Source organism: Podarcis muralis, chromosome 1, assembly GCF_964188315.1.
Source record: "Podarcis muralis chromosome 1, rPodMur119.hap1.1, whole genome shotgun sequence".
Lineage (NCBI taxonomy): Eukaryota > Metazoa > Chordata > Lepidosauria > Squamata > Lacertidae > Podarcis > Podarcis muralis.
In genome coordinates, this window is record NC_135655.1 from 21,495,975 (window position 1) to 21,522,293 (window position 26,319).

The 26,319-nt window shown below is 42.1% G+C and overlaps 1 protein-coding gene across 4 annotated transcripts in view; it reads right to left on the reverse strand.

Annotated features, from left to right (window-relative positions):
• PPP4R4 (protein phosphatase 4 regulatory subunit 4) overlaps positions 1 to 26,319 on the reverse strand; it is an 84,097-nt gene that overhangs the window by 31,007 nt on the left and 26,771 nt on the right. For all 4 annotated transcript variants that reach the window (XR_013391879.1, XM_028716894.2, XM_028716873.2 and 1 more), the window contains exons 3-7: positions 21,842 to 21,944; positions 10,386 to 10,533; positions 9,303 to 9,376; positions 4,998 to 5,104; positions 2,578 to 2,685 (exon numbers count right to left, since the gene is read on the reverse strand). Coding sequence is in view for 3 of the 4 variants with exons in the window: in XM_028716894.2 (XP_028572727.2) it covers positions 2,578 to 2,685; positions 4,998 to 5,104; positions 9,303 to 9,376; positions 10,386 to 10,533; positions 21,842 to 21,944 (540 nt within the window). In the remaining variant the exon portion in view is untranslated. The remainder of the gene's footprint in view (positions 1 to 2,577; positions 2,686 to 4,997; positions 5,105 to 9,302; positions 9,377 to 10,385; positions 10,534 to 21,841; positions 21,945 to 26,319) is intronic.

A 26,319-nucleotide genomic window follows, 5' to 3' on the forward strand; every position in this document is an offset into this window, starting at 1 on the left:
GGGGAATCCCGGCCACATCGTTCACCCACCCAGCCAATCGGGTGGCTGGGGGGGCGTGGCCTGTCCTATTTAGGGCCGGCGCGGCCGGGGCTCGCCGTCTTTTGCCGGCTAGCCCCCACGTTTTCCCACCCACCCTCCCTTTAGGTAGGCTTTAGGCAGGCTCTGACTTTGCTATGGACTTTGGTCTGTCGCCGCAAGGGGCATGGTAGGAATTTTTCCCAATTGGCAATTTACAGCCTTTTGGTTTTTCGCCTACCTTGTAGCAACTCGTCACAACTTCTCGGCATTGACGGTTAGGCATTGGTAATAAGGGGTTTAGAGGATGTGTGTGTGGGGAGGAGCGCCATCACCTCCCCCCAGAGAATGAAGGGTGGTCCGATAAAGGACTCCGGGGGGCGTGGCCCTGTCCGAAGCCTATGGAGGTGTGGGCCTAAGGCACGCCCCCGAGCGGTGACCCGGGGGAGCTCCTAGTTGACGTGCCTCAGCAGGAGACTCCCCCACTATGGTGTTAACCCTTCCCGTGTCTCCAGCAAATGGGCTGGAGCCAGATAGTCGATAGGACCAATGCCTAAGCCAATGCCTCTCATTCCTGAATTCAATAAAGTTGTGGCCTAATTCGCCCATTTAACCTTAAATTCTGGTGTCTGGTGTCTTTATTTATCCTGGTGGGGGGCGGGAACTCGCCACGCAAGTAACACTGGTGGGATCCACAGTGCTGGTAGCCAGCAGAAAGCCCCCAAATGCAGCATTCCATGGGAGAGGAGACGGAGAGGCCGAGGCAGCCTGGGATACACCCGATCCTAAGCTGGCCCCATGGCCATCACATGATGATTACTACACCACCTCTAGGCTGGCAGAGCAAATTGTCGGCATATCCACACCCATCACTACCACAAGAGCTGTGGGTGTGGGGCTGGCCCCATTGGTACACTGAAACCCTGAATTTCTCGATTGTTTCCTTCAGGCAGCAATCACTTCTTTACCAAGGAAAATCTGTTATACACCCAGGTTCTTTCAAGCCAAACCAGGAAGTCCTTTCTCCCATTGTCTGAATGCATAGAAAAAGTAGGAAGCCTCCAGTGAACCAGGAAGTCCATTGTTGGATTCATTCCCAGAGAGACCACACAGAAAAGGAGTGTGTATATGGTAGGTTTGCTTCCTCCACTGAAATTAGTGAGATTAGATTGTAAGTAGATGTAAACAGGAATGACAAAAGCGAAGATAACAAAAATTGACAAGGGAGCGATAAAGCCAGATAAGGTGAAATTATGCTGGGGCAGGAATAGCTTTGCTGAGAAACTGGACCTTGAGGAAAGACTTGAAATGCAGAAAGGAAGTCCCTTGACAAGTAGAGAAGGAAGCTGTTGCAGACCAAGGTAGAAGAGGCAGAGGGCACAGAGGTGGGAGAGGGAGAAGGAATCAAGGACAGCTAGCAGTAGGGATCTCTTGATGGAGACAGAGCAAGAAGCTAAGTAAGAAATGTCAGAGGTAGAAAAGCATGCAGGAGGCAGGTTAAGAAGATGGAGGACCAAGAAGGCACCCTAACATTGGACTAGAAAGTTAAGAGGCAGGGTGTTTTTTTAAGGAGTAGAAAGACATGAACATGCTTAACAAAAAAGGGAGAGCCAGAGAAAGATTGAGGAGAAGGGCCAAACTACAAATAGCTGCATGCATAATTTGTCCAATATTTTCTTTTCTAACTGAAAGCAGCCTCTGGGGCTGTGATCTTCAGCAGAAGAAAAGTCCTTTACTTTGGGCTATTTTTCTCTTTGAAACCCACGTCCCAGGCTGCTTTTTCATCCTGCAACACAAAAGATATAGGTGCCTGTATATTTTCCGCTATGGGGCAAAACACAACTGGGGTGGTACTTTGAGGCACCCGCAACTTCTCTCCCCAAACTAGGAGCCTTAGAAGTTGGTTTTTGTTACTATGAAAAGGAGAAAAGGAAAAGGAACCAGTGAATACAAGATACACTTGGCTGCATGCAATATGCGATGAGACCCTGAGAATGTGTGCAAAACTGAGAGGGAGGGAGACAGAACTGAAGAAAGAGGGCCGAGGAAGCAGGCTATAAGAGTTAGGAAGCAAATGAAGCAAAGAGATAATGGCAGCAGGTGAGAGGGTGGGCAGTAGGTGATTCACACTGGGCACAGGGAGAGTGTCTATATAGGTAGGGATTAGTATACTAGTTTTACTTCTATACTACTTTGTACCAGTATTTTAAACATCTGATGAAGTTGGTTTTCGACTGTGTATATGTAGACGTCAGAGTAAAGTTGGTATATTCTAAGGGGCCACAGCACTTTCTGCTGCAGATCAGGCATGGGCAACCTTTTTTCTAAGAGTGGCTGGAGTCAACTGAGAACAGGACTGAAGCCAGCAGTAGGCACGTCTATCCCCTTTTCTCTCTTGTTCTTTCTGCTACTGCCTTCCTCCTCCTCCTGAGCTGATCATTTGCAAAGGGCTTGAATTAGGCTACAGGCCACATAAATTAGGCTGAGGACCACAGGTTGCCCACCCTGATTTACACCGTTGATCTTCTGAAGTCATTTCCACTCTGTAGTACTTATGCTCACCCTATTCCTTGAGCTATAAGCTCCAGTTGCCGACACATGCAGGAACGAACTTCATATTCTACATCCTGGCAGAGTGATTTTACCAGCGGAAGAATTTCTCTTTTAATTCTAAAAATGCAAGAATTGCATTAATCAATAGACAGAAAAAACTCACTCCATATAGTTGACATGTCCAAGCTGAATAATGTGAAAGTAAAACCTTAATCATCACATCACTTTCAATATATAAACTGCATTTCTGCCTTTTTGAATTTTGCATAATGAAGTAACATGTAAGGGAGATACCGCAATTTTTAGGAATATATAGGCATGACCAGTGGTGTAGTATGGGGGGCTGGGGGGGGCCATGGCCCCAGGCACATTTTTTGAGAGGCACAACAAGGCGCCCCCACAACATCAAAAGGCCGGAGCCACAGGAAGGGAAGCAATAATAATAATAATAATAATAATAATAATAATAATAATAATAATAATAATAATAATAATTTATTATTTATACCCTGCCCATCTGGCTGAGTTTCTCCAGCCACTCTGGGTGGCCCCCAATCGAGTTAAAAACAATACAGCGTCAGACATTAAAAACTTCCCTAAACAGAGCTGCCTTCAGATGTCTTTTAAAAATAGGATAGCTGCTTATTTCCTTGACATCTGATGGGAGGGCGTTCCACAGGGTGGGCGCCACTACTGAGAAGGCCCTCTGTCTGGTTCCCTGTAACCACTTCTCACAATGAGGGAACCGCCAGAAGGCTCTTGGCACTGGATTTCAGTGTCCGGGCTGAACAATGAGGGTGGAGACGCTCCTTCAGGTATATTGGGCCGAGACCGTTTAGGGCTTTAAAGGTCAGCACCAACACTTTGAATTATGCTCGGAAACATACTGGGAGCAAATGCAGATCTCTCAGAACCGGTGTTATGTGGTCCCGGCGGCCACACAGGGCCAGGCCTCTGGGGCTGGGTGGCAGCGACACCCACTTCTCTCTGTGGTCAGTGAAGGAATGCTCATGAGTGCCCCACCCCTGAGCTGGACGGGGGGAGGGCATAGCTGCTGCGGCCATCACTGCCCCGCCCCCCAAGGAGGAAGAAGGAGTTACCTAGCACGGAATCGGCAGAAATGCTGTGGCTTAGCATGTCATGTGAACCAGCCCCCAAACTGAATAGTTTTGGATGATTCAGTCTATTACTTGTTTGCGTCATTGTCACATGTGTCAATATTAATATGTCAATTGTTTTCAAAATACTCACAAAAATTTGTGCATCTTGAAACATTTTTTAAGCTGAGAACTGTGCTACAACCATCATAAAAGTATGGAACCCAGTACGTTACATTAGTCTAGGAGGTGCATTCATATCAGAAATCGTGAAGTTGGCACTCCTCAGGCATCCCTATCAGTATAGCTACAAAAAAGGGACTGAGTTTGGGACACCAGCTGTGTAGCTTAATCCTAAAATCTGGTGCACAAGCACATGAGTTCAGGATGTGGCATTCTAAAATCAGCATACTTTTGGTAAAATCTAACATTTGGTGAGCACATGGGGATACGCCACCAAAAATATTTAGAACTGTGATACCTGCCTATAAAGCAAAACGTTACTGTGAATTCAGCAGCAGAACCTCACACAAATAGCAGGCCTTCACTGACTTTGACAGAAGATAAATAATCAGTTGCTAGAGGGTACCCATCACAGCTGAGGGCATGCCTTCAAAATAAACCTTCATGTGGGATTATAATAGAGTTTTGCAGAGAAATTGAAAGCAAACTGGCAAAAAGTATTGGACAGTAAGATCTTCCACCTTTAAAACAAGACTACTGTGAACTTAGATCCAACATTAATAAATCTCAGGGCATCTGCTGTGACATTTTTATTATTCTGTGAAATTTTAAGACAAGCAAAGAGATCCCAAGGCCATCAGAGGAACAAACAAGGTGGCATTTGCAGATGAAAAAGGAACACCCTGGCTGTTACTGAAATTGGCTTCATGCAGAATGGGATGCTACCATTTTATCCACAATCTCTAATATGGGGTAGCAGTCTTGGCAAGGAGTTTGGAAACGATCCCATAGAAAAACAGGGCAGCCAATAGGAAAATTATGGAAATCAGGATGAAATTGGACAATTTATTTAAGGGACCTTGAAAATTCAAGAGTGCAGATGAACACCTTTTTGGATCATGCCTTAAGCGTGAGAAAAAACTGTGGTCTTTATTATGGGTACAGCCTAAGAAGTACTCATGCTGTGCCACCTTGGTGAGCTTCTGGAGAAAGGATAAGGATGCACAGCAGCAGCATTGGTAGATTATACAGTTTGAAATAAATTGACAAAGTGCTCATTTACACATAGAACACAAAAGCAGGTCAATTTGTTTCCCTTTCTGCAAGTTTTAATTATTAGGACATCTGAAAATCACACAAGCTACTCACATATGAGCTTCAAACTTGTTAGCTAATTTCCCCAAGATTTTACAACTAACCAAGCGAGACTGAAGTGTTTGGGAAAGCTGTGCCTTGGAAACAAGAGGATTCAGGATCTATGGGGGAACAGAAGAAGAAATTCAAATGGCAAATCTAGGGCTAAACAGAAGCAAAACAATAAAAATAATCAAGAACCACTTCACATATTAAAACTTAGTAAAATCTTAGTATCAGCTGCCCAGTCAGCATTCTTGCAAGTTACAACATTCACACCCTACTTGAAGCAAAATGGGGTACACTCTTTCACCTTCAGAGGAATGACCTCCATGTAGGAAAATTATTGGCCTTCAAGTTAATTCCCAAAAAATCCAAAATGCAGACTAAGGGGAATGTTGGTGTAAATTAGCTGTACTCCTTATGTAAGATCAGAAAGAAGACAGGACAAGGGCATTTATAATTATATTGCAAAAGTAGCACTTCCCACCCCTTTCCAGGAGATGACTTTTTCACAGTACATTAAGAACACATACATTAACAACATTAAAGTGAATCAAGAGCATCGTAGCTGAAAACACTATTATATGCTTTCAATTCTGTGCTTCTTGTCAGAGGCTTTGTGACTCCCACTAATTGGGACTAGCATGTTGCTTTGTAAATGATTTCTAAATATTTAGGAACATGTAAGTCATCTGCAGTACGAATCATATAAACCAAGAACCACTTCTGACTTTACAGTTTTCATTCATGGGAATGCTCCCACAAGGCACTCTGTGAGAATTGTAGACATGAGTCTCAGGCAGTCCAAAGGCCAAGAAAAAACCAGCACATCTATGTATTCCTGTTTATAGATGAATTCGGACTAGTTGACTTCATTACAATTTGTCATTCCCTGGCTTCACATTAAAGTGCCTGGGGTCTGGAGCCAGGGAGCCTTGCAGCCAAACCAAAGAGCTCCACAATCTGCAGCATCACAGCAGTGCAACAAAATGATGGAGCTGCTGCCAGGCTATACGCTGCCCTTGCACACCCCCAAAGCAGCTGTTATTAAAAGATACTTCTGTTTGCTGACTCTGCAATTAAGAGGCGACAAGAGGGACTGAAAGAATTTCACACAGTCCTAAAAAGCCTCAGATTTTCCCTAGGTCCTCAGTCTGAGAAATATGTTGAAGGAAAAATGCCAAGCTGCTGTATATCCCACATACCTGGCCATCTTTCTGCCAGGATCTGCTCTGCTTCAGCCCATTCGCCCTATTTACTTAGTGATCATCTGTCTTCTGCTTTGACAATGCCTCCAGGCATCCAGCCCTAACCTACAGGCTTCCTTTGGTGACTCGTTTAACAGGGCATGCAATATAATGAACCGCCATCTTGAGAACAAAGGAATAGGGTGGGTGGGAGAATGGTAGGGAACAATGTCTATTGATTTTTACAGCAGGGGGTTCTTTTGCTCTCAGGATGGCAGGTGGCACTCAGTGAAAGATGAAGCAAAAAGAAAACATTTATGAGGTTCGTGCCTGTCCCTGTGGAGTGCCGCATGGGCAATTGTGATGGACGCGGACAGCCTAATGGGATGGGCAGCAGGTAAGAGCAAAACAGAGACACTTCTTTCTTTGGGGAGTGCCTGTCCCTGTGGAGTGCCGCATGGGCAATTGTGATGGACGCGGACAGCCTAATGGGATGGGCAGCAGGTAAGAGCAAAACAGAGACACTTCTTTCTTTGGGGAGTGGCATTAAGTGTTTCCATTGCCAAACAGCTCTCACTGTCAGAAAGTTCCCCCCCGAATGCTTAGTCAGAATCTCTTTTCTTGCAACTTGATGCCATTGGTTTGAGTCCAGTTTGTGCAGTTATATGTATGGATTTGTGTAGGAAGCCTCTAGGCAGGGCTTTTTTTTCAGTCGGAACTTGCATCTCAGGTGGGCACCATTGCCACTCTAAGAGAACAAGGGAGTTCTGGCACCTCTTTTTCTAGAAAAATAGCACTGCCTCTAGGTTAGTTTTGGTGGCTGACCTGCCCCCAACCTCCATATGGCTTCCCACTCAGTCCTCTCTTAACTGCTACAGCAGAAGTACTGGTTCCTAACTCCAACGTCTGGATGTGGCTTTTCCCTCTCTTTGGGGCCTGCCAGGTTATTCCCAATAATAAATGCTGAATCTGCATACTTGCATCCTACACCCAACACCTACACACACTGCCATAAATATGCATTCACTTATTTCAATTTCAGTCTTGATGCAGTGAATGAGCGGGGGGCGGGGGGGGGGAGATTCCTGTCCAGAACAATGACTGAACGTTTGCTTCTCCTTAACAATACACATGATTCTGAACAAGAAAACCCAGTGCTCAAAAAAACCCAACCTCAAACAAATAAACCAGACTGGTTATTTCATGTTATTTTCTATTGCAGACCACTTGAAAAATTACAGTGGTCTGAGCACACCGTAAGCCATCCCCATTTTGTTATCTCTCTTTCAGGAGTGGCCTGTGGGGAAGCGTCTGTGAATGAAATGTGTGAAATCAGAAACAAACCTGAAAAGGAAGACTTGACATTTAGAGCAAATGAAACTCCAGAGTGCTTTCGTCTACTCTAATTAATTAGATTATGAAAAGGCCTATATGCCATACCTGACACGAAGCTACAAACATCTTACCAATTATATTCTGCACAACGCTACTCATGAAAGTTAATATTATCTTGTTTTACAGTGTTTCCAGGGAGAAAATGCAAGAAGTCAATTAATTTTTTAAGTGGATTTTTTAAAGCCAGAAGTGCTTTGCACCTCCCAAAACCAGTGTTTATAGTTTTTTCACCCTTTGATTGAATTTTTTTAAAATTCTTGTCATTTATTTCATTTCCTATGCAACCATTCATCTGATACAGTTTTCCTTCAGTAGGATGCCTGCCCCATCTCAGAATTTACAATGGAGTGTGCACAACATACTGATAACTATTCCTATGCCAATAATATTTTACATTTGTACAGGATATTCTGACTGTTCAAAAACCCTCACGTACCTTGTGCCTTCAACCTTTACAACTGCCCTGCACAAATTTCTAAGCACCAATTTAGAATTTGAATCTATTTTAGTACTTTAACTTCTGTATGTTTTAAAGTATGGCTGCAAATTTTTATTGATTTTGTTGATTTATCTTTTTGTAAACTGCTTTGAGGGTGGAGTTTTGGGGGCAATCAAGCAGTGTATAATCTTTTTGAAATAAAACAAACAAACGTGTGACTCACCAAGCGCAGCTCATCAGACCACCAAAATGGCAGGCCGCCACATGGCCTGCATTCATTCAACTAGATGGGCCACACGCTGTCTATGCTTGCTTTTCAACAGGGTTTCCCAAACTTTGGTCTCCAGCTCTTTTTGGACCTCAACTCCCATCATCGCTATCTAGCAGGACCAGTGGTCAGGGATGATGGGAACTGTAGTCCAAAAACAGCTGGAGACCCAAATTTGGGAAAACCTTGCTTTAAAACAATCAGTATGTCAGATGCATGCACCCTTGCCAGCCCAGAGCTACCCCTACCTCGTCCATCCTGGCAGATGCAATGCAGTGCCACCAGCAAGACACCCCCGCCTCAACCACTGCTGTCTTTGAATGGATTGAAATTCACGTGCGGTGCCCTTTAGATGTTCTCCCAGTCACATGAGAGCAACCTATCTGTGAACAGCTCCAATGGGGCTGAGAGAATATTCAGAGGAACCAAGCACAGGGGTGTGAAACCTATTTATTGGGTCCTTCCCATGGAATCATCACTACTCCAGGGGGATGAGGGAATTCAGATCTTCTCCTAGTCACACAGGAGCTCTTACAGGTAACTGGCTCCCTTGCAGCTAGAAGAACACCTGAAGCAGGAAAGGGTAACCTGTGGCTCTCCTGTGGTTAATACTAAAATTCCTATCATCCTTGACCGTTGGTGATGCTGGCTGGAGCTGATGGAAGTTGGAACATGTGTCATTAACAGCAGAAGTGGCTTCAGGAACTGGGATACGCCGACTTTGGCTTATGTTCACAGACAAGAGTGATGGATGGACTTTGCTGCAACAGCCCTATAGCAACTCAATAGCACAGTGCTGGAGCCAACTACATTTTGTTGCCTGAAGCACACAGCTGGGAATTTTTTGTAATATTAAGCGGTATGTAAGTGCTTTTAATCAATCAAATATAATTGAACAGCATGCGTAGTTTGACCCTAAATAGAAATGTTAGGCCAAATGTTCAGAAAACTATAGGACACACTACATCCTCCCCCCTTCCCAGACTGTATTCATGTTGTCTGTTATATTCAAAGGAAAACAAAATTACCTCATGTCTGATGGTTTCTTTTGGCAAAGCTTCTATTGCAGCAAGAAGGGTTTCCAGCCATGCATTACTGACACCTGTGAGGTACAAAAAAGACTGTAGATATATACATGTTATATCATATTCCTATTTCAGGAAGCTACTTCAGGTTGTGACCTCAATTAACCAAGCTCTTAAATGGCAACTAACATGAGGATGGACACACCCATGTGAAACTGCTAAGGGAAGGTCATCTGGAGTTAAAGAATGATGTGTCAGCAATATGCAGATGATATGCAACTCTCTTTTTCATCAATGTAGCAGAGGTGCTAAAACAGTGCTTGGCTGCAGTAATGGATAGGATGAGGATCAATAAACCGAGTCTTAATCTAAGCCAAATGAAAGTACCGCTAGTAAGTGGGTTTGCCCTCCAGGTGAATGGTGACCCACCTTTTCTGGAGGGGCCTGCACTCACCCTAAAGGATCAGGTCTGGAGTTTGGGAGTGCTTTTTGTCCATCTTTTTCATTAGAAGCAAGTGGCCTGGTATGAACTGGACACAGTATTCCAGCTGCGGTCTGACCAAGGCAGAATAGAGCAGTACTATTACTTCCCTTGATCCGGACACAATACATCTGTTGATGCAGGCTAGAATAGCAGTAGCATTTTCAGTTCTTTCCTGCGTAGATCTTTAAAAGATGGAACATTTCTGGGATGTTGAAAGGCTGTTTCCTGATCTAGGACATTCTTTTTCTTCTGGACCGTGCTAACAAAATCAAGTCAGCTTCCGGAGCACATACACACAACATGAGATCTGTTGTAAATCTGCTGATACAATTCATGGCTATTTGAACCGAAGCACAGGCAGTGATCACTTAAAGGAGAATGTAGACTAGGAGCTTCAAGCTAAGGCCCTCAAAGTTCTACTGTACTTCAAAATCAGGTGTTGGGTAATCAACTGCATACTGCATTATACATAGTGTTGGCAAGATCACACTATGGCACTGTTTTATTTTTTTATTGGTGCATGCACTGCTTTAAATAGTATAACACTGAGCAAAGAAAAAGCATAGCAAGCTAAGAAATCAGCAGCATGTCATGCCTCTGACCTGCATCTCTGTGCTCCAGATTCTGTAGAATGATGTGTAGGAAGGAGTGGGAGTAAGTATGGATGGATATTGACTCCTCTTGTAGAATAGTCAAAAGTGAAACAGCAGCTGTTAACTGCATTTCCACCCCTGCAACAGGCAGGACCTCCTGTGTAATCCGAGGCAAGGGAGAGAAGAAGATTTAAATCAAAGAGGGAGGCTTATAGATATGAAAGGCAAACATAACCATTACAGCAAGAAAGAGCATGGTCAGGCCAAAAATTATCTGTACCAGACAAAACACACCATAATTTCATAAAACCAGAAGAGAATGCAAGGCAATGTGCTAATAATTCATCTTCAATCCTCTCTTTTTGCCAAATATAAACTGCCCAGCTAGTTTCTTGCCTAGGCAGAAGAAGCTCAGTTTTGAATTATTCATTTCTGCCCCCTCTTCACTGACCCACATGCACACAAATATCCTATCAAATTCAATCCAATGGGTGCTGCCATTTTAGATTGTGTCATGTGTATGCAGAATACAATCCAGCCTACATTTGATTTGGTCACCAATGTTATGTACCTCTGTTATATATGACTGTCACATCACATGACTGTCACATCATCTTGGAAAAAAGCCAATAAAAACCAGAATTCAGGCCGACCTTACCGCTGGTGTGATAAACAGCAACATTCATCAAAGGGTTGGATCGTTTCCACCAAAAGTAGGTCCTACTCTGTGGTAGTCCTGACACTAATATGGCCTATGAACATTAAAGGTGGCTGCTATAAATCTTCTAAAAATTCATGCACTATACCTGCCTTGTTCTTGTTCTTACTTTCTTTATTTGATTTTGCTGAATTATTAATTATTATTATTATTATTATTATTATTATTATTATTATTATTATTATATCTTGTAAACAGCTGTGGGGCATTGTATGAACAGAGGCATATAAATATTTTAAATAAACAAACAATTTCTGCCCATCCTCATTACTTAAACTCACACTGGATTGCTTAGGTTGTTCCTTTCGATATACACACACAACTATATAAATCATAGCCCCAATGTTGTGTATTGGTCACACTCCTGGCTTGGAATACAAAATAATCCAGCTAATTCTCAAGTGGTATGAATTATAACACGTTTCACTCCAAAGTTAATTTCTGGAACTAGAATTCTGCTACATGTGCAAGTTCAGCAGTCTAGGCTGCTTAGTCTGTGGATGTGCATTTGTTCTTTAATATTAACCCCTTACTCTTGCTGAAACTCTTCTTGGCTTTAAAAAATGCAAGCAAACAAACAAAACTGAGCCACTATTGTTTGGCATCTTCGCCACTCGGGTCACTTCTATGAATTGTTTGTTACCAAAACTTTATATTAATGCTGCCACCACCCAGTTCTAAAAAAAAACCCCACTTGCTCCCTGGTGTACTTTTTTTGGCATTGTGGGATGGGGGCTCACTTTCCAAGTGGCAGCCATAGCTGATGCTGGGAATTACAATTCACAGTGGGCAATCTGATAAGCTGCAGCACAATCAGCATGCATGCACAGTGTTTAGCCCAAACAGAGTTCTTGGAAACAAACAAGCTTTTTCTTGAACACCCACAAAAAAACCCCTTCAAAATACAAAGCCACTTCTCAAACAAGCTGAGGAGAGTTCACCCAGTACGTACCGTATTAAGATTCCCAAGATTCTGTTGTGTATGGGATCGGGCTCTGTTTTCAATTGGTCCTGCTAAATTCTATTGGACAAAATAACTGGGCTGCAATGTGGAACACAGTTTTGGGGGCAAAACCTGTGCCTCACCTCAGATATGGAGTTAACTTGGGGCAGGATATGGGGATTCTTAACCAGTACTGAGTGAACTCATTTATTTCCTGCAGAATGGCTGCCACTCACTCCACTTGTGGTGGGGAGAGGTAAATTCAGTAGGGGAAATGTGGCAGTGTGAGCAACACCTGCCTGCCCTGCCCCCAGCAAAGTGCAGCCCAAACTCCCCTGCAGTACAGTGTGGGTCTTCATACAGAGTCTAGAGAGGTGCCCTCTCTCCATACACAATCAGTCTATCACAATGACGCGCATTTGTATAATCAATAAATGGCATAAATACACCAAAAGCACTGACAGACTCCTGTGCATCAGGCATCAGTATGGCAAAGATGTAAATGGATTATAATGTTTTGTACTGAATATCATTAACTGTGGCTTTAGGTATCTTTCCTGTTTAGTGAGGCTTCTATATTCATGCGATTTCCTCCGTGCACAGCATGGGTCTGTCAACACAAATCAAGTAGAACTCCTTTCAATTTATGTGTTGTGCCTCTGAGCTGGAGATACAAATCTACTGCATACCTAGAAGAGACGTCTAAAATGTACAGGCCAATATTTAACTTTACTTCCTAAATTATTGATATAGAAAGAACATTTATAGTACAGCAATGCCTCATCTTAAATGGGGGTTCGGTTCCAAGGGTTATGTGTATACGCCGAAATTGTGTAGAGCCAAACCCTTGGAGCTGCCCTGCAGCTAGCCAGCCTGCCTCCTCTAAAGTGGCTGATGAAGTGGGGCGGGGGGGGGGGGGTGAGAGAGCATCCCCAGCAATCCTAGAGCTAGTGTGCTGAGTGGGCCTTGCCCAGCAAACAAGGCCAAGAGCTTAAAAGCTCTTTTCACTCCGGGTCCGCTTGGGGTTACCCAGTAAGAAAAGAGCTTTTAAGCTCTCAGCCTTACTGACACACCAGCTCTAAAAGTGCTAGGGATGCTCCCATGAGATCTTGCAGGAAGTCACACTGTCCCGTGAGATCTTGTGAGAGCTCTACCTCTCTTTCAAATCAGAACCAGTGAAGGTGGTGAACGTCCTGTGCGAGTGCCTGGAGGCGGTTGGAGGATGGATGGCGGCTAATGGATTGAGGTTGAATCCTGACAAGACAAAAGTACTGTTTTTGTGGGGCAGGGGCCGGGCTGGTGTGGAGGACTCCCTGATCCTGAATGGGGTCACTGTGCCCCTGAAGGACCAGGTGCACAGCCTGGGAGTCATTTTGGACTCACAGCTGTCCATGGAGGCGCAGGTCAATTCTGTATCCAGGGCAGCTGTCTACCAGTTCCATCTGGTATGCAAGCTGAGACCCTACCTGCCCGCAGACAGTCTCACCAGAGTAGTGCATGCTCTAGTTATCTCACGCTTGGACTACTGCAATGCGCCTTACGTGAGGCTACCTTTGAAGGTGACCCAGAAACTACTCCAGAATGCGGTAGCTAGACTGGTGACTGGGAGTGGCTGCTGAGACCACATAACACTGGTCTTGAAAGCCCTACATTGCCTCCCAGTACATTTCCGAGCACAATTCAAATGTTGGTGTTGACCTTTAAAGCCTTAAATGGCCTCGGCTCAGTATACCTGAAGGAGCGTCTCCACCCCCATCGTTCTGCCCGGACGCTGAGGTCCAGCGCTAAGGGCCTTCTGGCGGTTCCGTCATTGCAAGAAGCAAAGCTACAGGGAACCAGGCAGAGGGCCTTCTTGGTAGTGGCGCCCGCCCTGTGGAACGCCCTCCCATCAGATGTCAAAGAGATAAACAACTACCTGACACTTAGAAGACATTTGAAGGCAGCCCTGTTCAGGGAAGTTTTTAATGTGTGACATTTTAATGTATTTTTAATCTTTGTTGGAAACCACCCAGAGTGGCTGGGGAAACCCAGCCAGATGGGCGGGGTACAAATAATAAATTTATTATTATTATTATTACCAGTCCCAGAACCAGCCTACGTGGGTCTTGCCTGAGTGACCCCAAGTGAACCTGCCATTGAAAGAGCTTGTAAGTTATTGGGCTTGCTTGGGACTTGACTTGCACAATTTCAACCAGATTGTCTTCCACTGTGTACAGTTGAAATTGCACAAGTCAAATGCGCATAAGATGAGGTATATCATCTGGGAGGTGGGAAGACAAGACATTCTGTATTTTTAAGTATACGTAGAATGAGATTTATTGATACACTCAGCCTATTTGTTAAATGGTAAAGTAATCTGCTCAAATGGTTAACAATATAATAAATGAAATGTTAAGTAAGTTCTAATTTCTAGTATGCTGTCAGAGTGAAAGCTGACAATATAAACTGTCAAGCTCTTTTAAAACCTACACAAAGGTATTACAAAGGAATAAAAAAGGTGCAGTGCTTCAACTTTCCTTGATGACTCTGATACATAGAAAGAGCTGCACCAAGGTGGAAATTTATGGCACAAAACTGAAACACTTGACATCCAAGTGAAACATCCTGGCTTAAAGATTTTGCTGACAGCTGTTGCGTGAATAGAACGTGTGCACGTCATTTCCTCTATGCAAGACAAACAACCATGACAGCTCAAAATGGAAATGTCAACCCAGAATTACACATATGAAACATAAAACTATAAGGAAAATAAATTATTCACATTTAAGGAGGAAGATTTAGATATGTTCACCATAGTGCCTGTGTGCCTTGATTAAAGAGCTATATTTAGCATTTTACTGGATGATAAGTGTAATTCAAATATATTTTACAATTCCAAGTTTCTCTGATTTTTCATTAAGGGTTTGCCCTTGAATGCCATTAAATATCCCTTAGAACATAGAACATCCCTTAAAGTCTCATAGAACAAGGCACGGATATCTTGTGGTGGGAAAACAAATTGAGAGTGACAGAACATTGGGGAGAAAGGCAAGAAAGCACCAACAGATTAGGAGCATGAGCAGACTAGGGTCACTTGATCTCATTTATACCCACTCGACCACTTGGATCTGCAGAACTGGCACTGTTATGGGTAGCATATAATACTAGATCCATACTTCTAAGAAATCAATATTTTGGTGTGGCAGCACCTACACTTTGGAACTGCCTGCTTATTGACATCAGGCAGGAATCTTCTCTGTACTCTTTTTTGGTGCCTGCTTAAAATGTTTTTGAATAGGCAAGCCTGTAGAGACATGGAGAAGTTACACATGTTTTATTTCTTTTTGGCCACTGTTGATTTCATTATTTCATTCCAGTATTTTTGTAATCCACTTGGAGCTTTCCTTAAAATCAAGCAGTATATAAATAAACGCAATGATCAACAGGCTGCCTGCCACAGTCTTTTAAAAGTATCAGAGCCTACCCAGAAGAAAGGTCCCATGGGGATTCGTGCAATAGTGGTTGCTGCTTGGGAAAGGCAACAGATGATATCTAAAAGCCTTCTCAAATGATGGTCAGTTCTCTCTTCCCAAGATAAACAATGGCAGCTTTGGAACTGTGACCTAGAGGAGTGAAGTTACTAAACCAAACCTTGTGCTGGGCCATTGGGCAGCCTGAGCTCTAACTCACATGCACTTAAACTGAACTTGCTATAAGTGCAATACTCCTTTTGTTGGCCCAAAAGGATCCTAGTGTTCAGGATTTACAAAGATGTTCACTTCCTTCTCCTTGAAAATACAGTTTTTTTTGAAATAAAAGAATGCATCATCCTTGTATGGAATGTGCACACTTCCTGCATTCCTGATTGCAAGACATATTGAGCACTAAGCCAACTTGGCTTTTGAATTTCAGCAAGAAAATTAACTATGGGAACGACCCAGTATTACACAAGAGGAGCCTAACTTCCCTGCTCTCCCCTGCAGTCCCCCTTGCACTACCAAAAGCTGTCCCAGTGCATTCCTTCAATCATTTGGAGCAGATTTTGAGGGAACACAGCAGACTACAGGCAGGAGCGGAAGGTGAAGTCCCATTGCATAAGTGGAAGTCTGCTCTGTTTATACATGAGCAGCGTTGGATACACCCCCAAGGCATTACCAGAACAAAAGCAATCGTCCTCACACTAAAATCCTATTATTTAGAACGTATGTAACAGGCCAGGAGTCACAGATTTACAGAATCTGTATTTATCACATTGCCACACCTTGATAAGAACGTTTTGAGGACCAGTGTCATTATGCCCATGAGCCACTCCTCTGTCTAAATCCACCTTCTCAGAATGGTTTACATTTAACTAGCTTGTAAACAGCGGCATAAATCCCAAGATTCCGGGAGCAAACCATTACATGTCCTTTTTTTTAATGCATACTAAGCATCTCCTTCCAATCTTCTCCCACATACCAGCTGCTTAGCTTGCAATAGCAAGAAACTCAGAATGAACAGTGCTGGCTTGCCCATTAGACAAATAAGACATTTGTCAAAGGTGACAACCTTGGAGGGAGTAGCAAGATGCGCCGCTTCCCCCCCCCCCCCCCCCCCGCTTCTGTTCCAGTTATGGAAGAAACCCTAAGTCTTGGTGTTCGTTTCACTCCTTTCCCACTGCATCCTGTCATGAAAAAATCAGATGGAAAGGACTAGGAGCCAAGGATGGGATGAAAGGCTCAACTGAATCATTTCTGCAGCTCAGATCCACTTCCTATTCATGTGAAAGAGATTAGAACCAGACTACATGAGGTCAGACTATTATAACGTTAGTTTGAAGCATGATCACAAATGGGACTTCACATATTTTATCGTGTGAACCACCCTGAGAACTGCAGGTATAGGGTGGTATACAAATTTAATAATAATAATAATAATAATAATAATAATAATAATAATAATAATAATTCATTTCTTGCCTCCTGGCTTGAGTGCTCTTTAACTGCCATTTGCAAGTGAAATAGGAAGACTGCACTGAGCTGGGAGACTGAGGAGTTTTGGGTTTCATGGTAGCCCAACCATGATTCATAAAGCATGGAAGGATACACAGGGCAGGCATAATTGCTGCTTTTGCCAAGTCCTCACCCATGCTGATATGCAAAATCATTATTCAGCCCATGATATATGACAAAATAATGTCAACAGGAGCAGGTTGGACTACAGCCATAATAGAATGATATACTATCTAAGAAGAGAGGCAAAAGTAGTCATGGATTTACTTGCTATTCGGCACCCAAGAACAAGTCATTGCCTGGCTGTTCCACATCAGCTGACCAGCTAGTTTTCTGACGTGAAATAATAATTAGTGCAAGATTATCCAATTATCAACCACATTCCCAGGCAAAGTTAAGAACCATGTTTATTGTTGGGTGTGTTAAAAAATGTGTTGAAGAACCATTTCCACTCCACTGAAATAAATTTTTCTAAGAAATGGTGAAACTACCTACAGAAAACCTGTGAATATTTTGAAAGCAGTATAAGACCTTTCTGATTGTGTTAGCTGAGCAGGATAAGGAAGACAGAATGCAAAATGTGTTGTGCTTTAAGCCATTTTGTTATATTTAGATTCCCCCCCCCCCCAAATGATTGCTTGTATGCTATCCTGAAATCTCAAAATGAATTCGCTTATACAGTATATTCAAATAAATGCAAATTAATATGTTAACATACTTCTGCAAAATATAGAAGCCACAGTAGTGAAATAAATAATTACTAGCAAGCCTGAACTTTGTGCAATACTACTAATGGCAACAACAGTCATCTCAAATTATAACATTCAACTGCTATGAACAGCAACTCAAAGAAGTAGAAACTTCACTTGTCCAGGTCTTCTTTGGATGGGGATGCTATTTTTAGAGTAGGATCTGAAACAGGCCTAAGCCCTCTCCAGGCAACAAAAGAGTACATGTGGGCATATAATGGGTTGGGAAAAGATGCCTGTCCACACAAGCCCTTCCCCCAATGACTCGACTGGCTCCTGGTCCTACCCTGCATAATCAGGATTCCTAATTGGAGAAATCTAATTGCATTCTGTAAAATGCTGTTACTGCAGAACTGAATGCAAAAAGATTGAAGGAGGGACACTAAGTGTGTACACCCTTGATGGCTTACAAAATTTGAGCTCCCACATGTTTTTCTGAATATAATCTCTGGGCTTGTACACTTCCTATCCCATTTATCTTGTTGCTTGCAGAAGACTAAAGAATGCGCCAGAGAAACCTCCTATTTATTTGAACTCATGATTTAAAGGTAGAAGGTTGCCCTCACTCAGTACCTTTTCTCTGTGCTGAGGGCAAAGGTGAGAGTTGTGGAGGGTTACATGGGAGCCTGAAGCCCAAGGGCCAAATAGCACCCAAACAGGAAGTATGTTTCAAAATACTCTTCACCTACTCTGCTGAGAGAGACCTCACAGTCAAGCTATTCTTAGAAGTCTTCTTCCTTCAGTAAAAAGTCAGAAGATACCCATATCACAACACTATAGTCATGTAAGCTGACATTTTTAATAAGTCAAAGGTTTCTTCTCATCTTGTCATTCTAAAGAGAAAAGTGAACCAGCGTAATTTTCAACTTGCAGACCACCTAAGAATAAGAGCCATAAAGATTAGCCCAAATTATTAACAATGATAGTCTGAGGCTCTTGCAAGCACTTACAATTATTACTCCTTTTCCGTTTGTTCTGTTTCCCCCCAAAGCCTCCACAGTCACTAGTATGGATGACCTTTAAAGTCTATCAAATAATTCAGGGAAACGCAGGAAGAAAGAGGCGGATGGGAATATGCTGGAAATATATTAAAGAGCCCTTGGGCTAAATTAGAAAATTGCCACTTTGTTCAGAACTTAAATGAAAGAAGAACCAACAAACAAATGTTCAGATGTGTTCCAGAACTTCAGTCAGCAAGATTTCAAATGCCACACATGGCTCAGCCAATTAAAAGGGGGCAATTTATCATTAGGACTCCTACTACTTCCTTACTAGAAGGCCACATACCTAACAACTAACAACAACTGAACCCTTCAGTATTTGTCACACTTGTAACAGAAAGCTGGAAGAAGAAAATAGAGTTCTTTAAACAAAAGGGAAATCTAAGGGAACAAATCTTTAAACAAAAGGGAAATGCTTCCTGTAAGTCAGACTGAAGAGGCTGCGAAAATAGGCAGAGCAATTCTACGTTAATATTGCGCTGCCACTCCACTGATGGAACAGCCGCTGCATCCATGCGTGCTTGGCCCAAGGGGACAAGGTGAAAACACATTACACAGAAAACACACAAACAGCATAGCAATGACAGACACACCCACAACGTCCCTGAAAATTCTGCCAGCGTCCACCATATGGTAAGCATACAGGAAGGGGCAAAGGCACACAACCTGCTTCACCACACACAAAACATGCACAACACCACGGCCGCCCCACTCCATCAGCCTCAGTGGCGCAGACAATGATGTTCCCCCAACTGCTAGTCCCCATGCATCTCTCCCTACAGACAGGGGCTTGAATCCCCTAGTGCTCCTCACAACCAGTTTTACAAGCACCACACGTGAGCACACATACACACAGGAACAGAAAACCTACATAGCTCCTTAGGCAAGATGCCTGCAAGAAGCACACAGAACCCACCTAGGACAAGGGGTCATCAGCCACTCAGGGGTTCATGAGCCACTTTTCTGGCAAGCAGCCAACAGCAGGGACCAGGACATGCAATGAAGGCAGCCACAGAAACACACTGACAGCAGCGACCTCCAGTGGCCGACTCAGGAGTTCTTCTCTCAACCAGTCTTTCTCCCCCCTCATCTCTTTTGAACCCCGCTCACTGTCTCGTACACCCTGGCAGCATCCATTTCACTTGTGAATCCATCATGGAACAGGGGACCTGACTGAGTCGATAAAAGAGAGCTCACTGTCTTAGATCCCATCAAGCCTCTTTCCCCCGCCCCGAGGTCATATATAATTATTAGTAGTATTATTATCATCATCATCACTCCCATGCTTCCTCCCAAAAGGAGGTCGTGGCAGCAGACAGCAAAGAAGCAAAGCAATCAATTTAAAAATACAAATAAAGTATTTAAAAACAGTAAGAACTTCTAAAAACATTTTTTAAAACACTATATTCCGCTACTAGGGTGGGGGAAAATGGATCCCTGTCTATCAATCCTTGACAACAAAGAAACAACACATACAGCACAGTCAAAATCTTTAATTGTTGGCTAAAAAAAAAAAAAAAATCCCTTACTCTGAAATCAGTGGGAGTAAAATTCTTGGTTCTAGCTCTGCAATGGAGATGGAGACTTATTTTGCAGGATACAAATTAAGTGTGCTTCTTTGCCATGCTGCCCACATTCCTATCCCATTTCAGCCTTTCTGACAGCACAACGTCATAAGCAGAATGGCTTGGATGACTGAGTCATGGCCACATTCCACCAGCATAGGAAGGCTCATGTCTAAACCTATAGGACCTCAAGTGTCAGACTGAAGTATAGAATTACATCCTAAATATCCAAAGCAGCCACAACAAAAATAAAACACTAGTTCATACAAAGCCAAGTAGAGAAAAAAAATCCAAAAGGAAACAGTAAGATTAAGAATGAATACAAGTAGAAATTCATAGGTGTACCAGAAAACAATAAAAACAACAGCACAGAAAGAAAAATCTAATTAAAGGCTCTAACCCCCCCATGAATGTATTTATCTGGTGCCTAAAAGTTAGAAGGGTAGGCACCATTTAAGTGTCCCTTGGGATGTTGCTCTACAACCATAGTGCCGCCACCAAGAAGACACTGTCACCAGTCTCCACCTTCCTCAACTCGGATGGGAAGGACACTTGGACCATGGCTTCCAATAAGGATCTCAAACAACTTCATATTTTATACAAGCATTTCCAAGCTACAACAGGATTCCATTAGCACAGGCAGTCTACACAGAGGCACTATTGTCTACAATCCCTCCACTACTTTAGGTGTACCAAAGAGCTTCTGTGTGTTCCATAGGCCTTTTCATCTTACAACACAGCATGGAGCACTATTGTTCAAGAATGACAAGTCCAAGGCCACACTAAGTGCCCAGAGCTACCTGAACAGCTCCTTAAATAATGGGTTCTTTGGATCACATAAAACATGTAAGTGAAAGAGCAGGTGTTTGAACTGGGTGGAAGGAGTTCTCTTGGTGAAAGCTTAGGTTTTTGGAGGAGGAAATTAAAATTATACCTAAGGGTCTGTGAAAAGTCTAAAGTTTTCAAACTTAAACATTGTGTGTGTGTGTGTGTGTGTGTGTGTGTGTGTGTGTGTGTGTGTGTGTGATTGCAAGCCCTTTTGAGTCAAAATCTGTCTCTGTCACTCCCTTGTTAAAAAAAATATAAATGTTTTGTAATCTGCCCTCAGCCCTGGATAGTATAAGCAAGCCTTAAATGCATACATAAATAAACCAGTAGACAAATTATTGACTGGAGACAACTATTGTAAACCAATAGCACTGATATCCCAGAATAATGCACTAAACATGCATTCATCTCATCAGGATAGCTAGCAGTTTTAAATTTCCATATATGGTTAAATAACTAAAATCTCATACAAATACACTAATCATAAAGAGTTACCAATACAGTACTATTGGAGTATGTTATTCAATCTGAAAAACATGTTTTCTTTTGTTGCCTTCTTTATTGAAGGTCTGACTCACAACTCTTAAAATCAATGGGTGCTTTGTCATTAGCGAGTATGGGATGTGGGTCGCATTCAATTATTTTAAAGAAGATAAAAAACAACAATCAAAGTAAGGCAAACTACACTTACTCTAACTTTTGGCAGGACTCTCCTTAGCGTCTCTGCAGGATTCTGTCGCATCAGAACTGGAAGACTTGCAACCACGCTTGTTCCTTGGATATCCTGACCAGAACTTATAAAAAAACACATTTGTTTTAAAGTATTTTGCAATGAGAACATCTTTAGCAAAAGACAAAAAAAAATTTTTTGCTCATATCTCTCTTGTTTAAACATTACAATACATAAATTACACGTATTTAATGCTTTAAAATTTAATTTAAAAGTGCATGCAACACAAATCTTCATTTAATTAACTAGAAGTAGCATAACAATACACAACGAAAACATTCTACCTCCGATGTGATGTGATTGAAATGTATTCAGTAAAGTCACAATGTATCCTTAAAACACCATTTTAATTGCTTTACCAAAACAGAAGCAACATGCAGCTGAGGCAAGAAACTGTTACAAGCCAATGAAAGTGTTATCATTTCCAGATGCGTAGTGAGTAGTATTTTTGCATCACCAATAAAGCAACTGCTAACTTGAGGGGGCTTGGTAAGAATGTAATCTCAACCCTGAAACCACAAGCAAGAGTAATCTGTAATAACCAGTTATTATTATTATTATTAATAATAACCCACCCACCAGACTGGGTTGTCCCAGTCACTCTGAGCAGCTACCAAGATATATAAAAACATAATAAAACACTAAACATTTAAAAGTTCCCTATACAGGGCTGCCTTCAGATGCCTTCTAAAAGTTGCATAGCTACTTATCTCCTTGACATCTGATGAGAGGGCATTCCACAGGGTTGGTGCCACTACCAAGAAGGCCCTCTGCCAGGTTCCTTGTCATTTCACTTCTCACAGAGAAGGGCCAGAAGGCCCTTGGAGCTGGATCTCAGTGAACAAAAGGAGTGAATATGCTAAGTGCTTGGAATCAAATTATTGTAGCTCTGCTTTCAAAGTAAGATACTCTTCCTTCATCCACCAACCATTTCATCCAGAGGGAGCAGAACCTGGAAAAGGTCCTTCTATATTCCTCCCCATAAAGCAGGGATTGAGAACCTGTGGCTCTCCAGGTGCTGTGGGACTGCAACACCCATCATCTGTGACCACTGGCCATGCTTCCTGGCCTAATGGGAGCTGGAGTCCAGAAATATTTGTAGGGCTGCAGGCTGTCCATTCTTGCCACAACAGATCAGTTGGGTTCCAGACCTTGTTGGAACAAGCTGTTAACATGGAGTTGTCCAAAGTCCAGCTCCTCCAGGCTAGTACTTGCTACTGACTGAGTGGCTGGTATGCTTTTGATTGTCTATGGCTTACATAGGAACGGAACATAGGCAGCTGCATAATATTGAATTAGAGTATTGGTCCATGTAGCTTAGTATAATCTGTGCTGACTGGGAGTGCCTCTCCAGGGTCTCAGACAAGGAATCCCTTCCTAGCCCTACCTGGAGATGCCAGGGATGGAACCAAACACTTTCTGCATGCAAAGCAAATGCTCTACCACTGAGCTACGGCCCTTCCCCTTTGCCTACTCCTGCTCCTTCCAGCATCTCTTCTCACCCATGGGCTTCTCTACATACAGGACAGGAGACAAATTTATAACATGAGCATGGGATGATATTTTAGGAGCCTCACAATAGCTGGTTCTGGCACTTGAGCCTTATGCTATATATGGAGGAAACTGTAACTTGAGTGCTGGGGAAATACCCTTAGTAGACAAATTTGAGATGAAAACCAACATTCAGTTACAGTAGTTCAGTTGCGGACTCCAATCTACATCCTGACATACAATCAGAATGGGTTTCTTCAGTAATAAGGCAGGCTGTTATGCAGAATATTGGATTTCACTAATTTAACTAATAGATAGAAAGATAGATAGATATACCGGTATATGTATGTATTTGTATTAGACAACTCTCATACTGGGGAATCATTATCCTTGAATAATATAACATCTGTTATAAAAACTTTAGGGATATTCAACTGGGGTCCTTTTGAAGGGCTGGGGAGGGAAGAAAGATAAGGAGCATAAGAATAACCTCATTGCTTATTTGTAGTTGAAAGAGGCACATAACTCAAAAAACTCAAAATTGAATGCACAATGTTCTAGATTCAAACCACAACATATATGGTTAAAAGGAATTCAGATAGCGTTACTAGAAAATACATCTGTCTGAGACCTTGAAGACAGTATGCCCAGATGCACTAACTATCTGACTCAGTATAAGGCACTTTCACATGTTCATGTTTCTGTTAATAAATTCACACATATTTAAAAAAATAAAAGGGTCCAGATGGAAATGTTAAGTACACAGTGTCAGTCTCTCAAACTATAGCCAAGTTTTGAATTGCTTCCAAGATTTGTCTTTATGGGAAGTTTTTAATTCTGTACTAGATAAATCTTTTTCATATTAATCCTGCTTTTTAAAAAATCCTCATCACACATTAACATGCTATACTATAATAAACACATATATGTGAATCCTTTTCCATGAACTTAACCAATAAAATGATGTGGCGGGGGGATGGGAAGAGATTCGTTCATTTTGGCACAAAGAGGAAGCCAGCATTTGTGTAAACTGAATGTTAACGCAAAAAAGTGGTGTGATGATATGCAATTCTAAAGAAAAATGAGGCCTTTCCTTTTTTTAAAAAAAAAAAAGGCTCCAAGTGGCTGGCTTGCTGTCAATTTAAAATGAGAAGCAGAGGGTTTTTAACACCTACACAAGCTGTAATTTTCCAACTGTGGAAGATTTTTCTTTTATTTCTACTGAAATAGCAGAATTGGTGATCCTCTGCTCTTTAGCGATTCTGAATTAAAACCATCTATCATATTGTGGTTACTCCAGCAGTTTTAACACTGTAAGATGCATCAAAATACACACACACACTTTTTATTTCAATCAGGGGTTGCTGCAAATTCAGCATTGTCTAGAAACTGTCATTTTATTAAAAGCACTAATCACAGGAAAGCTCTCCCAAAACTTAAAGTCAACTTAACTATTCTGCCACTGTGTGAACAAACTTCACAATGCTAAGGTTTTCATGGAGGGAAAATCATTTCTACATTTTCAAATTTTTTCTATAGAAGCTAAGGTATATATAGTGATACTAGATTACAAACAAGCAGGTCCTGCAACAAAATGTTGCAGTGCTCAATGCTGTTGCTCAGGATTTCACTGCTTCATCCCATTCCCGCTTCCACCCAGTTAGTTTGTTATCACCCCACCAAATACAAAAAAACCCCAATGGCAACACTAAGTCAGTATCCTGTGGCCACAAGACTACAGTCTGTCCTCTTAGGCATTTTGGAGGGTGGGTGCCAAGCCCCCTAAATAACTTTTACCAACCTTGGGGCTCCCTTAAGGCTGTTGATGGAGCCTGTGAAAAAGACTGAACTATAGTCCTAGAGTGCTTGTATATATTATGGGAATGTCTGCCTTGCTTGTATGTCTTATTGCAACTTGAGTGGGGGTTACCAAGTTAACTTTGCATTGTTGAAGTGGAAATTTGCTCTGCTAACGGAATGGCAGAGTTGGGTGATACCTTTTGTGCTGTTATATACAAGACTGCACAATATCTACACTCTTTGATTCCAGTAGGAAGATCTGCACAGTTGGACAAGTTCTGCTCCAGCTATTTCCATGGTGAGAGGTAATTCAGTGAGTAACAAATGCAAAAACCTCCTAGACAGAACAATCCAGTAGTCATGGGTATACTTCTACTACTGGTCTGTAAAGGAGTAGGCTGTGAGATCTACATGTACGTTATTGATTCCTCCACTACACACACACACACACACACACACACACACACACGAATAGATCACACCCAATAAATACAAAGCTCAACTTTTCTATTTTTTTTTTTAAATTAAATTTTTATTAGAATTTTAACAAACATCATAACAAAAAAACAGAAAAAAGAAAAACAAAAACAAGAAAAAAGAACATAACATAGAAATACAAAAAATAAAACACATATAAGCTCAATTGTAACTTTCTTTAAGCTTACTTTCGCGACTTCCTCATACCTTCCCTTTCTGTATTCTAATTTCATACTCAATTTTCAGCAAATCTTTTCCCTATTCTTAAAGTAATTTCAATATCAGTTGTTTTCTTCTAATTATCCCTTGCTGCTTTTAACCCCTTAATATCCAATCCAACATTTTTCTAAACTTCAATTATCTTACAATATTTTTTAAGATACTCTTTAAACTTTTTCCAATCTTCCTGCGCCGTATCTTTTCCCTGGTCACGGATTCTGCTCGTCATTTCCGCCAGTCCCATATAATCAATCACCTTCAGTTGCCATTCTTCCACGGTGGGTAGTTCTTGCGTCTTCCAGTGCTTTGCGATGAGTATTCTTGCTGCTGTTGTAGCGTACATAAAAAATGTTCTATCTTTCTTTAACACCAATTGGCCGACAATGCCCAGGAGGAAGGCCTCTGGTTTCTTAGAGAAGGTGTACCTAAGTACTTTCTTCATTTCATTATAG